At 38.9% G+C, this 14648-nt stretch overlaps 3 protein-coding genes across 5 annotated transcripts in view; 2 read left to right on the top strand and 1 right to left on the bottom strand.

Moving 5' to 3' along the window:
* Nucleotides 1-13075, bottom strand: part of LOC123318513 (inverted formin-2) — a 50975-nt gene extending 37900 nt beyond the window's left edge. The window contains exon 1 of one of the 3 annotated variants that reach the window (XM_044905149.1): nt 12633-13075. The gene's annotated coding sequence lies outside the window, so the exon portion shown is untranslated. Of the gene's footprint in view, nt 1-12375; nt 12396-12632 lie in introns of those variants that run through there. The other 2 variants (XM_044905151.1, XM_044905150.1) reach the window with 2 other exon arrangements.
* LOC123318517 overlaps nt 1-14648 on the top strand; it is a 76601-nt gene that overhangs the window by 8190 nt on the left and 53763 nt on the right. Inside the window, exon 2 of the mRNA XM_044905156.1 lies at nt 9714-9848. Coding sequence (XP_044761091.1) covers nt 9714-9848 — 135 coding nt within the window. The remainder of the gene's footprint in view (nt 1-9713; nt 9849-14648) is intronic.
* Nucleotides 543-3162, top strand: LOC123318515 (glucose dehydrogenase [FAD, quinone]-like). The gene is made up of 3 exons (XM_044905153.1): nt 543-789; nt 1180-1395; nt 1447-3162. The coding sequence occupies exons 1-3, from the start codon at nt 594-596 to the stop codon at nt 2886-2888; spliced, it is 1854 nt and encodes a 617-aa protein (XP_044761088.1). The 5' UTR covers nt 543-593; the 3' UTR covers nt 2889-3162.

Genomic DNA, 14648 nt, shown 5'->3' with positions numbered 1-14648 from the left:
TAAATTCGTACATAGGTAAACAATAACGATGTGGTATTACTCACAACCGTAAAACTTCGGACTCTAGTATATAAAAACAAAAATACAGTTAAATTCACAGGGTATACATATTTCTCTCTTTCCCTATTCAAGAGGCCATATTTGTTTACGTCATTCTGACATATTGATTATGCCATGACAGATGACAGTTGACAACTGATAAAAAGTTTTAAACCACTTCGCAGGATCATTTTTTTTTAAATCATCTCTTCTGATTCAGAAGTTGGTTAGTTAAAACCAACTCGTGAATCATTAACGTCAGTCAATGATGAAATTACACGACAAATTTAATTTTTGATAATCGAAGGCAACGCATGTTTGGTCATTCAAATGTACCTTTAGAAATGTAGTCCGTTCAGGTGTAAATAATTCAAAAATTTTGCTATGGTGCTTAAGAATCACTATTTTGCTCTATTATGCCGATAATTTAACCATGAATATTCATTACCAATAGATAAGGATATGGGTCGTTTTTTAATCATTTTCAGGGAGCAACGAATAGTTTTGGAACATGTTATTCCTTACTTGAAGGCAGATTGTTCTAGTTGTGTTTTATGTCGCTCGAAATGTATCTTCGTTTATATGTTCTTTTCACTCTCTTTATGTGTTTTTGCTGTGAAGAAGAGAACTTAAAGTTAAATTATTTGGAAAAACTCTTAAAATCCTCAATAGAAAAATCAAAATCGTATAGAGTTCGTGAAAATAACAGTGACTTCTTCAGAAGTCAGAGTGATGACAATAAGGTAATTGGTAAGTCGTTAAACAGTATCAAAAATGGTCTTATCGCAATCAATTCCATCATTGAAATTCACAATTCATCCATCAAGATACATACAACTTCACCATCATTGAAAATAAAAAAAAAAACAATCGCCCCTATTAAATATTCAAGATGGCGGACTTATCATCCCCCCAATCTAAATAAGCGATTTCATTGAGGTATAGGTTTAGGTTAGGCATCTTTTTTGGTAGATTCACATTTTAAGTAAATTCACTAGTAGATCAACAAGTAGTTTAAATCATTAAAAGGTCCAAGGACAATAAGCCTTTCAGCCTTTGGATAGATCTTCCCTCTGAGGATAGATTTTTATAGTTGTTAGGTACCATAGAAGAGAAACCAAACTTCAATATTATCTTCAGATTATGGCACGTTTGACTTCATAATAGTAGGGGCAGGTTCCTCTGGATCGGTGGTAGCAACCAGATTAAGTGAGATCGAAAAGTGGAGAATTTTATTATTAGAAGCTGGAGACATGGATGATGACCTAACTGACATTCCTTACGTATGGCAAGTGTTGCAATTCTCTGAGAGAAATTGGGGATATAACACTGTGCCACAGAAAAATGGATGTTTTGGTAGGTAACATCGCTTCAATGAAAAAAAAAAATTGTATGTATGTTTTCCAGGTTTAGAAAACAACCAGGCCCCATATCAGAGAGGAAAGGTATTGGGAGGTTCTGGTACCATAAATGGGCTTGGTTTCATCAGAGGGAACAAAGCAGACTACGACAAATGGGCCTTGTTGGGAAACCCTGGCTGGTCATACCATGATCTCCTTCCTTACTTCAAGAGAATGGAAAACTTTGAATCAGATAAACTAGATCCAAAATACAGAGGTTTCGCTGGGCCCCTAAACATAGCCTACCAGGTTCCCAAAGACAATCTGTCTTTCTTCGAATCCTCAGGCCAAGAGCTGGGTTTGAAGGTCCTTGAAGATTATAACGGTGCAGACCAGATGGGGATCTCAAGGAGACAGAGAACTATCCAGTATGGAAAGAGAGTAAGCGGAGCCACAGCCTACGTCAGACCTTCCATGAACAGACGCAACTTCAATTTAACATTAAACGCCCTGGTTACCAAAATATCAATCGACAAGTCTACGAAAACAGCCAACGGTGTTATATTCGTGAAGGATGGAAGGAAATACAAGGCTGGGGCTAGGAAGGAGGTGATTATTTCTGGAGGGGCCATCAATACGCCTCAAATTTTGATGCTCTCTGGTATTGGCCCTCCGGATGAACTCAAAAAACATAAGATCGAAACTATTGTGAATTTACCGGTGGGGGTGAAAGCTCTGGATCACTTCGAGCTCAGGATTTACTTCAGGACGAACTACACGATTGAGAGTGAGCCGTTGAGGAAACTCCTCCAAGAGTACCTTGAAGGAAAAGGTACTCTAACCAGTCTCGATAACGGTAAAACATTCGCCTATATAAACACAAGGAACCCTTCGTCTTCAGTCCCTAATTTAGAGATGAATTCGTACTTCAACAATCCTGTACCAATTTCCATACCAGCCATCACCAACTACAAGAAGGAAACTGAAGAGTATGTCAAGACTATTGACAGCAGTACAGATCTGAGTATCGACATGTATATACTCCATCCAAAATCTACAGGGAGCGTGAAGTTGAGATCTAACAACCCCAGGGATTTCCCCTTAGTTGATCCAGGTACCCTGAACGAAGAAGATGACGCCACGGTCTTCTTGGAAGGGATACGATTCCTGGATAGATTCGAAAAGACCGAAACTGCCAGAAGGGTCAATGCTACCAAACTGAAGATAACCATATGTGGGGACCATGTTGAAGGTACTGACGACTATTGGCTCTGCGTTATAAAGAGCTTGGTGGTGCATGGAGGTCATATATCTTCGACTGCTAAAATGGGCCCTAGGAAGGACCCTTTCGCGGTGGTTAATCACGAGTTGAAGGTCTACGGAGTGAAGGGGTTGAGGGTGGTGGACTGTAGCATTATGCCTACCACGATTTCCGGCCATACCAATTCCATTGCTTTCGCCATAGGGGAGAAGGCTTCAGATATGATCAAAAGGAGTCATAAACTTTAGGATGGTCTGCATTATTCGTCACTTACTTCAATTTGTTTTGCAATTTTAAGTCCAGGAATCCTCCTGTTTTCTAACCTCTCATAATTATATCAAAATCCTCATAACTGCGACAAATTAGGAGAATGCTTTTCTTGGAGTGAATTGGGAATCCAAAACTGGACTGAGTTACATAATTTTTTTCAGAAAAATCTCCTATTGGATATATAGATAAGACAGTTCAGTCAATTCAACTTGACTTTCCTACCTTCTACGTCATGACCCTTCCAGTAGGCTTTGAACTGAATTGCAACTTCTTTCTATACCTAATCTTTATTAATACAGAGTAGTAGCCTTACAAGATTATCATTAATTATTTTCAATTTTCATTTTTGTAGCAGAAATATGTGCAATAAATGGAAATAGGTATTTCATGTTGAAATATGTTATTTTTTCACGAATAAACATATTTTAGCGTATAGTTAAACAGGATATTTCAAGATTTCTTGTTTTCTTGACAAGAAATGTTGGTATTGAAGTACTGAAGTACGTTATTACCTGCATATTCGTACTAAAAATATTTCATAGTTCAAATAATAAAAATGAACAAATTCATGATCACATCCTTCTACCATTAATAAGATTGCCTATCATTATGAAGAGTTTGTGAGCATCTTATGTATATCTTTCACTATCGAGATATCCATCAATTCGAAATGGGTATTAGCTGAACCAACAAAGCAAACGCTCAAACTAGAATTACATATTTGAATAAAAGAGCTGGAGAAATACACGAACAGATGTTCTGGTGTCCTTGGTTTCGTTATTTCTGATTCAGGATTTCGTCATATGAGTGGATGCTTCTTGTATATAGCTGAAATTCCGTTAAGGAATAGACGTTCAAGTCCGACTGAATGAATTGATGGAGATATATAGGTATACCAATTAAACTATTCACGAGAATGCGATGAATCAAAAATTTTCTTACGACCATTTGCAAAACCGGGCAGAATTTAAACGCCGCAGCAAAGATATGTGATTTTCCTATCCGTTCTTCTAGCAACTATACCTTCATACGCTTCATATACCTGGTTTGAATCCGAGTGGTTAGTAAATTTGTTATGGAATACTTAGTTAATCGCCTTTCTAATCGATTAATCATCAAAATTTTGCTCCAGTTGGGTTTCGGAGTCTACGAAACGTTTTTAACGTGGATATATATTATTCCTAACGTCAGTTTCAAACAGTTAGATAACATCTCTGAAAGTCTCTTGCTGTGAAACCGATACGTAGGTAAGGCACAAACATAATGCTTGTTGGAAGGAAATCCGATATTTCTCAAGTAAAAGATCCGTTCTTGTTTTCCTTAATTTTCATCAGCAGTTGAGTCAACGCTATTAAGGTAGGTAGAGATTATGGTTCATATGAAATCGTTAAGTACGAAAGCTTAGTATTCACAGAAAAATTATGCAAATTTTCGAAATAGGATTACCCAACAAAAAAATTCGATGGTTAGTAGATCGTCCACTAAAAAATGGGAACTAGAGCCAAATATCCTCTTATTCTGCTATACGATGAATAATTACCAGTTTTTTCTGTTTTTATTGTCCCATTTATGGATCACATCCAACTACCATTAATTACAGCGATAATTTCAAAATTCGATAGAAAATTACAGCGAAAGTCTCTCAACGAAGTTCATTTTTCAAATTCCCAAAACATTGGCCGATAATATACGATAGGCAATGAATTTTCCTGAAAATTACCGCGGCAAATTCTTTTGAATTACAGCAATAATTTCACGCCAAGAATAAGAGACATGTGACAGCTCCTTTTTGTGATAGAATGCAGCTTTCAATGAATCAAGAGAAACATTGTTATAACGATGAGCAAATAGAGCTCAAATTTCCATACGGTGTTACCGCCGTGATCTCGTTTTGCGAACAGAAATTACTGCTGAAGTCTGTAAAGTGAATTTTCCATGTGTGCCTATAATATTCGATGAGCAGGGAAATTTCCTGAAAATTACAGCGGCTGAGCGGCTGTGTCCTGAAAATTACAGCGATAATCTGCAAGAATACGAGTATTTTTGCAAGCGCCATCAATCTTGTGATTAACCATCAGAACTCGAATTCCCCCTATTGTATTACAGCGATGATTTCGCTGTGTGATACAAAATTACAGTCTCTCAATGGAGCGAATTTTCCATATTCCCAATCAATACGTCGAAAATATATATTCAATAAGCAATGAAATTTCCTGAAAATTACAGCGACAGTTTCCTGCAAATTACAGCGATAATTTCCCGCCAAGAATAAGAGTGTTGCTGCATTCGACGTTACTCTTTTGTATGGAAATGCAGCTTCGAATAAAATAGACAGGGAATTCTCAAAACAACTAATTATTAAAACTTCAATTCCCCTATTGTATTACAGCTACGATTTCGCTGTGTTACACAAAATTACAGCGAAAGTCTCTCAATGGAGCGGATTTTGCATATTTCAAATCAACACGTCGATAACAGATATTCAATAAGCAAAGAAATTTCCTGCAAATTACAGCGATAATTTCCCGCCAAGAATAAGGGTGTTACTGCATTCGACGTTACTCTTTTGTATGGAAATGCAGCTTCGAATAAAATGGACAGGGAATTCTCAAAACAACCAATTATTAAAACTTCAATTCTCCTATTGTATTACAGCTACGATTTCGCGGTGTTACACAAAATTACAGCGAAAGTCTCTCAATGGGGCGGATTTTGCATATTTCTAATCAACACGTCGATAACAGATATTCAATAAGCAAAGAAATTTCCTGCAAATTACAGCGGCAGTTTCCTGCAAATTACAGCGATAATTTCCTGCCAAGAATAAGATTGTTGCTGCATTCGACGTTACTCTTTCGTGTGGAAAAGCAGCTTTGAATAAAATAGACAAGGTTTTCTCAAAACGATGAATTATTGAAGCTTCAATTCTCCTATTGTATTACAGCGACGAATTCGCTGTGTTACACAAAATTACAGCGAAAGTCTCTCAATGGAGCGAATTTTGAATATTTCTAATCAACACGTCGATAATATATATTCAATGAGCAATGAAATTTCCTGAAAATTACAGCGGTATATTACTGCAAATTACAGCGAAGATTTCACGGTAAGAATTAGAGTATTTCTGCATGAGCCAGCTCTCTTTGTTCGAAAATGCAGCTTTCAATGAACCAAAAGGTTCTGGATCGGAATGTTTTTGGCGAAATTACCGAGGACCATATACGGCAGACAAAACCCAACTTAACGTAATTCATTAACGAACATCTGATACAATTCAACGCGTAATTATCCAATTATATACCCAATCGAACAGATTTATCTCGGAGAAACGGTAGCAAAAACAGACAAACGACCTCTCGGTCCAGCAGCGTGCGCAGCCTTCGCCCGATTTTATAGTTTAATAATTTCCGAAGAATTTTGCCAAATTGACCTCCCCGTCGACCTGGTCGTTCCTTATTTGGAAGTCGGCCGCGCGCGTTTGGTCCGATGGAACAATATATTAAATTAACGTAAGAAGAGCAAAGATTACCATCTAATGTGAATTGGCCAACGGTGAGGTACTTCGCCAATTGCGAAAACAAGAAAGTTAACTGAACCCAAGTGGGACATGCCGTTCACGTGAAAAATTAACGTTTATTCAAATTTATGATGCAGCCACACGACTCTATTGTGGGATATGGAGGCCGGACGTTTCTCAGAACTAACTTATTGAGATGTGTAACGATTTTTTCCAAGGGGAGCACAAAATGGAACTGTTCAGCATTGAGTGTCGTGTTGTGGTTCAACGCAAGCGAGACCTTATTGAGTTTTTCAAACTGGAAGTCGATCCTTGATTAACCTTATGGAGAATGATCTCCTTCGTTTCGTTTTGGAAATGAAAAATCATGAAGGGAAGTGTTATGGACACCAAAATTTCAACATATGGACAAAACAAGGAAAATTAACATCAAAACGTAAAACTTTACCCTTCAGGTAGAGAAAGGGACCAGAAGCCTGGTCTGGCGCAGGTCTATGAACCCATTGGTCAGGTATAACAAGCCAGAATCACCAGGGATAGATTCAATATCAATTTGCCAAGTTACCATTTGTAATCAAAGCAGATCTCCGTAAAATGAACCATGCTTTCATATTCATCAATTGTTTCAATGATACCCGTGGACGTAATACCCCAAAGTTTTGAAGACACTTAAAGTTCAACTTATTTTTTATTGGAAAAACCAGACACAGTTACATCAAGACGTCCTTCAACTCCACTTTGCAAAAAAATCAAGTCTTTACGTAGAAAATCATGAAACATCGAATGAAAATTCGTAATCTGTGATCAGAATCATAGAATGGCAAATGGAAGTGTAGAGATTTCGTCTGTCATTTACGAATTTTGAGCCAAAATGGTCTCAAACAATTCAGTTTAAAGAATTCATATTCAAATTCAATTCTTCCAGTCCACCAACTGTAACACAAGGGATAGAGGCCCATTTTTGGGAATGACGACCAAAACCCCAAATTGATCACTAAAAACCCTGTCACCCCAAGTAATTCCCAGAACAACAACCTCACTCATGAACAAACGTTTGCATAATCAACATGTGGGAGTTTCAGCCACAGGATTAATGCCTGCAAAATTGGATTTCGAGCGAACGTACATATATGTTACTTACACGATTTATTTATAGACCTTTAAAGGGCAATTAGTGGCAACGGAGGCGCCTTCTTTAATTACAACTTCGCTGGTATACGGCTGATCCCAATGAGACTTCTGGAGTAGGTATAGCCCGAGTATCATTTGCACTAACAGAACAAAGCTGGAAAAATTGAGAATGACGTTTTAATCTTGATTGGAGAACAATTTAGGTATCCATTTTAGAGGACTTACTAGGGTTGACACGTTCCCATAAGCTGGAGGTTCATTTTCACAAGTCTGAGGTAGGAAAAAGAACGTGCAATTCAAAAAATTTCTGATACTCCTGAAGAAAGCCCATTCTAATACTTGAAGGTATTGTGAAAACTCACCATACGCTACTCGTATAATGAGAATATCTGTACTTGTATCTCGAATAATCATTTATCAATGACAATCGATCGTTTACTGACATGAAGATTAAATAATTAAGTATATGCATAGACATAGGGACTCTATGCCTATGGTCTATTGTCTCCTTTAACAACGATATATTTGTGGTTCGCATCTTTGCTCGAAAACCAAAGAATAATCTTCGACAAAAATTTCTCCAACGAATGAAATGTAATAAAAGCTTAAGTGGTGTCTATTTCATCCAACAAATCTGAGTCATTGCATCCTCCCTCAGTCTCTCACGATCCAGCAAAAAACAGCAAAGGCATAAAAGCCGAAAATTATCGCTCGTAGCACCTCCGTTGAAAAGATCGTAAATTTGACCAAAACATCTTGGTTTAACGCAAGGCAATAAAACTTTATATATCGCCTCCTGCTGCATCGTGGCACGTCTAAAGTCCTTTTCCAATAAATAACGAGCGATTTTTTTCTCTGCGGCAGAACGTATAGAGAGGTCCGCTAGTTTGTAATTAATCGATTACACGTTATTTATGGCGTTGAAAATGATTATTCTTAATGGGGTATCGGTACAGCTCATTCCGAAGCCAGTGGACAAAAATCGGCTTTAAGCAGCGTGAAATTGGACGTTGATTTTTATCTCACTTATTGAATTTAACGCTTCGAGTTATATGCCAGAAAGAAATTTGGTTTAGCGCTCCTTTCGTACAGTTAGAAAGTGATCATTAAATAACTGGCTATTTCCCATAGTCGAACCTGCAGGATTTCACTCGCATTTTGTTGTTCAGACATTTCCACGACAAACCTTAGGGTCTGCACCTACTCATTCAGCTTCAACATACAGAACACAGCTGACTACCCGGACTACCGGCTTCACAACGTTTCCACAGCGATGCATAATGAGCAGTTCACTACCTCGCAATATTATCAAGACTGCAACTCACCAGTTCACCACACGACTACTATCGTAAAAATCGACCTTAATTTTCGTATATCTTCTGTGAAAGAATCAATTTCTTCTAGGTACCATTCATTTCTATGAATTTTCTTTGTGGTTTTAGGAAGTGGAATGATATAGGTGCAAAAACGTGACAACTTTGAATAAACACGGTAGAATCATTGAAGAATCGTTTTAGGATCCATAGAAAAGGGCTGTTTCGTCAAAGGTACACTTCTAACCTTCCTAAAAAAATGTGTGTCCCATAAAATATCGTACTTCCCGGATATTTGTGATACTGAGGTCAAAAGAAACACTCTTGCCAGAAAACACGAAGAAAAGGTGAATTTTCCTTTAAATTTTGCAGCATTTTGATTCGACTCCTTGGATTTGTCGCATATGTTGTACATATCAGTATAACCACCTACCATTGTTTCGAAAGTCGTAAATTTCCTTTATCGTCATTACTCATTTCGATTAGTTCGATCTTTCATTGTTACCGAAAAAAATAATCGCAAGGATGAAGAACCTTGGATTCGATACATTAATTTCAATAATAGTTATTGATGGCACCGAACATGCTGGTTATTTATATAGGAAACCCGTGTCGTTTGATGATATGGTTTTCGGATGTATCCTCAACGGTGTATTATTATTGTTTTATTCGTTGCAAAATACACTTCAGGTCCATTAGTTTTAATCGATCGTCAAGGCTAATATTCATCTAGGGTTAAGAAAATTTCACGTAAACTTCCTGAATGAACAATTTATAAAGTTATATTCCTTCCAATCAAACAAGCTTGAATCCGTTGTTCATTGTGACACCCTGTATTTCAGAAAACAATAACAGCGGCTACCTACTATGATTCCATGAATAAATCTCATTCAAACCTGATATACTTGGTGGATACAAGCATCAGAGTTTTTCTTGGATCGTCATTTCTTGGAAAGACATATCTGCATGAAGCTAAGGTATTAAAAATTTGCTTACTTTGCTCCGTTTTATGCTGGGTTCTAATGTTATGACTAATCTGAGTGTTGGGAATTTAGTGTAGATTATAGAATGATTGGTGGAGTAAATTCGAGGAAAGTCTTGGGAATTTTCTCTATTAGGTGGTCCTTGATTATATTTCAAAATGAAAGAAGCAAAAACAAAGAAGTTATTTGAATAATAATAATAATTAGAGGGGTATTATGTTGAAACTCCAGAACTATTAGCATACACATCTGAAAATATTGTAATTAGAGCAGATTACTGCTCATTTTCAATAATTAACGTATTTTTATATGCATCGATCCTGTTTATAATTGATGAGCGTAGGTTCTGAATGAACTTATAGGTTTAATGTTTTGACACTAGCTCAATTATTGGATACCGCTATTCCAATACACAAAATACAGGATTGTTGGCGGTAATTATATCGAATGGTCTGGAATTAGATGAAAAAAATCTTTTATTAGTGTTTAGAGTTTAGAAATAACAACATCCTCATGAAGACTATGAAATAGTTGACCTTTCAACTATTTCATTGTGTATATATATACATATCTACGGTTATGTTATAGTTTGTTTGTCAGTTTATGGTTTAGTAAGGGAGTTACATTCCACTATGAGACCTTAAGGTCTATTGTGACTCCCATCAGAGCTGTTCTCACATGACCTCCAGTATCTGTGCTAGCTTCAAGAAGGCTAAGTACTCAGACATATCAGCTTTGAGTCGACAGGAGTTAAGTGCTTCCATAGCATCTTGACTATCAGATTGGATCACTATTTCACAATCTTGACAGTCTTTTTCTAAGTTTATTTGTATCTGCGTATCTTTCGATTACTAAAAAACACACTAGCAGAAGCCTAACTATAGTGTGCACTTGGTGCTTGACTAGTATATGTCAGCGCCAGCCCTTATCGCAGTTTTTGAACCATTTAATGGTATTAACTTTGGAATTTTGTTTAAGGAACTCCTTTCCCCATTCTTTCCTTCTACAGAGAATCCTATCAGAGATCTTCTGGAGGCTTACTGTTTCACCATAACATCACTAGGTAGGTTCAGTTATCCACTACAAATCTGCCTGTCATATTCAGCATAAGTTTTATTTCTATTTTTGGTTCACTGTTAGGCGTTGTAACACTCGTTGTAACACCTATGGTTATACCTCTACGAAATTGTTTTATCACAGATTATTCGATCATTTTCTTATTGTTGGGAAGCCCAAGAGGGAGATTCGGTATTTACTCGAGCGTGTCAGATTACTATAAGGGAAGATACCTTGGATTTGGACCCTGTATATAGGGGTCTAGGACAGCCTGCCAGAATAGTAATAAAAAACGATCATAATACATACTCGAGCGTGTCAGATTAAGATGTATGTGGTTAATTACCTGTTGAAAGGTATATATTCTCTTAATCTGACAACTTGAGCATGACGAAAATGTGTGGAAGGGCGCCAAACTTGCAAACAAAAAAGTCACGTGTACATTCTCGAGCGCGGTGGCTTTTTTTCTTATTTTGAAGCTAATGATTGAAGAATAACGGAATAAATATAATCTGACAGTTTCAGCAAACAATGAAAATTGGACGTAAAGGTCACAAAAATCAGTTTTTTTGAATTATCTCCTCTCCTGGGCTTCAAATTGTTTTCACATTCATTATAAAAGTTGTAGGGCATAACATCTTCTACAAATTTTGTCCGAAGCAATTTTTTCTACGTTTGAACGTTTTTGAGATATATGGCGATAAATGTACATTAGACATGTGTGGCTAAGCTCCTCGGCCTTATCGCCCTGTAACTCGAAAACGGTTGAGAGCATGTAAAATTGCTTCAGACAAAAGTTGTATAGAATTTTATTATCTTCAACTTTCATCATGAATACAGAAACGATTAGAGGTACAGGAAGGGTGATATTTAAAAAAAAATCCTTGTTATCATCTTCAAACTGTCAGATTAAGAAAACCCCCCCTGATTAGTGTCAGATTAATGGCTCAACACGTCTGCAACACCGAGATTAACCATCTGTATGAAAATCTGACACGCTCGAGTATATAAAAGTTACGATTTTCTTGCATTTTGAAAGACCGCTGTGACCTTACCGAATTGTCAGTCTCTTGAAATGTAGCTTCCTCTGGGTCCAATTAACATATCCTCCAAAAATCTGACACGCTCGAAAAATTCTCTTCCGTACGACCAGCCCCAGCAAGCAAACTGTCAGATTAACACGAATTTATTATCAGAGACACGTAGGGCATATACAGTATCTTAATCTGACTAGCTCGAGTATGTACACCTGACGATTTTTTTTACATCTTTGATCTGCAGACGCTTTCCCCACCGCTGAAAGTGCATACATCATAGAACCTTTTTTCTTTCTACCATCTAATCTTAAAAATCCACTAGGTCTCCTCAACACTCGAGTAAACCCCGATTTATCATCGTTACCTCCCTAACCACAAACATAAAATGGCAGATACCTTACGAATGAATAAATGAATGATTATATCACCCCTTGACCACCCTAGAAACCCCCGAACGCAAGAAACGCGCAAACCTCGTCGACTCTGGGAAACAGGTGTAGGCAAAAACCTCACCATCCTTACAGGGACCATCAACGGCGCCAGGCGACCTGTTGCGCCACGCACCAGATCCCATTCGTCGCTAACATTGACACTAATAACGACAAACGCACCGTTCGAAAGCGCGCACACGAGGGAACCGCACACGGCAAATCCGCCTAGAAATAGTAACATCAAGGGCACCTACCTTACAGCCGCATGATTCATAATCGCCGCGAACGAACAACACGCCGAGCGCCTCTCGAGAACCAAGAACCGCCACTCGCACCACGCGACCAATGTCAACTATCTAAGCGTAAGCGAAAAAACACGCACACACGCTCGCAAAAGTGGTGCAGCGGAACCGGGGAACCCTGACACTGCGCTCAGCCGATAGAGGAGCCGCACATGTTCCTTCCGGGAGCTCCAGCGGGACCGGGGACGCCGGCAGGACGTCGGAAGACGTTGCAGGAGACGCGTGAGGCGAGAAATGACACCCCTTTCACTTTTCGCGCACCGGGTACAGACGTTGCGGCCGCTGATGGAGATCGTACGTTATGCGTGCGGCAGCGGGAACGGGACGGCTTGTTTGGGCGACCTTCGCGGGCTGACAACGGAGACGACTGCCGCGCTCGCTTGACGGCCGTCGCGAGATAGGTTGGAGCGGGCGATGGGAACCTTATGGTTGGGGGAAACGGGCATGGTCGTGGAGGACGCAGCGGGTCGCGGTGGATCGGAGGCGCTGGCGGAATAGGGGCGAAAACAACGAAAATTTCACTTAATTTTCGTGTTCGTTCTTAGGAAATTGCTCGTAGGTAAACGCCTTTTTAACCTGAAGCGCCTCAGAGCAAAAACCTGTACAAAGTTTACGTGGGAAGGGTGGAAACCCTTCGGGAAAATGTCATTTGCCCCCAGGATCACCTCAGAACTGCTGTCAAAACGGTAGGATCTGTTCTTACTCCAGGGGGTGAAGGGGAAAGTTCTGCTTTGTCTAAAAGGTCCATATTGGGTGGCGCTCTGGGTAAATGTATAGTACCCAGTAGCGCGAGCCAATATTGAATAAGGTTCCATCAATTCCAAACGTTCTCCATCGGAGAAAACTGCTATGTTGCTCTGATGAGGCCGAATGAGACATAAACCATGTTCAGCATTTGCTTTTCTTAGATTGGGCGTACTCCATTGACGATAGCAAATTGGCTAGTTCAATTCAGATCGTGACACTTGTTGATATTCATATCGGCGGGTGCTATGCATCTGAATTTATCCTTACTATGTATATTTTTCTGTAGTTCCTAGTTGGATATTATTCGAAATATAATTCAATCCATATAGTTGATGATTCTGGCTTCCGTACAAAGTTTATAAAGGAACTTCAATATGCAGACGACTGCGCACTTATCGCTAGCAGCCCAGAGGATCTACAGATAATGTTGGACACCTATAAACATATACACGAAGCTTAAGGCCTTAAACTCAATATTGACAAAACCAAAATCCTGGTTAGTCCGCCAAAAAGCCTTTATACAGATATCAGCCTAGAGGATTAAACTCTAGAACAGGTCGAGCAGTTCAAATACTTGGGAAGCTTCATATATACTTGGCTAACCTAGATTCGGAAATACACAACCGTATCGATTCAGCATCACGGGCATTCTGGAAGCTAAAGGACAGAGTGTTTCAAAATCATGACCTCAATCTGAAGACCAAGACAGCTGTTTACAAAACAGTGGTTCTCCCAACGCTTCTTTACGGAAGCGAAAGCTGGACGCCCTACATATTAAACAGCTTGAACAAACGCAACAACGTCATCTAAGACAAATAATGCAGATTGTTCCACAAAGTTTAAACCGCAGAAGTCTCGCAGCGCGCGAGTTGTATAACAATTGAGACTCAAGTAACGAGGGCCCGACTCAGATGGAGCGGCCACATTCTGAGGATGCAAGACACAAGACTCCCCAAATAGCTCTGTACGGCGAATTCACAGAGGGAGCTCGGAAACCAGGAGGCCAGTATAAGGGGTTTAAGGATATACTGCATCGATCCTTTGAATCAGTTAATTCCAATCATAACTGGGAACAACTAGCGTTAGACAGATCACAGTGGAGGTCTTTGGTCCACAGTTATAATGGAGACTCGAGAAGAATACAGCGGCGGTCAGATCTGGTTGGTGATTAACCATGTCCGGAGTGTGAAAGGATCTGTAGGTCACGGTTGGGTCTCTTCA

This window comes from Coccinella septempunctata, chromosome 8, assembly GCF_907165205.1.
Source record: "Coccinella septempunctata chromosome 8, icCocSept1.1, whole genome shotgun sequence".
NCBI lineage: Eukaryota > Metazoa > Arthropoda > Insecta > Coleoptera > Coccinellidae > Coccinella > Coccinella septempunctata.
This window is presented reverse-complemented; position numbering and strand designations above follow the sequence as displayed.

What these genes read in the sequence shown, in the direction of transcription:
- LOC123318515 (XM_044905153.1), top strand. Translation starts at nt 594, where the DNA reads ATGTCGCTCGAAATGTATCTTCGTTTATATGTTCTTTTCACTCTCTTT. An exon ending in TGATGACAATAAGGTAATTG is followed by an intron (nt 790 to 1,179) that starts GTAAGTCGTTAA and finishes TATTATCTTCAG; the next exon opens with ATTATGGCACGTTTGACTTC. An exon ending in ACAGAAAAATGGATGTTTTG is followed by an intron (nt 1,396 to 1,446) that starts GTAGGTAACATC and finishes TATGTTTTCCAG; the next exon opens with GTTTAGAAAACAACCAGGCC.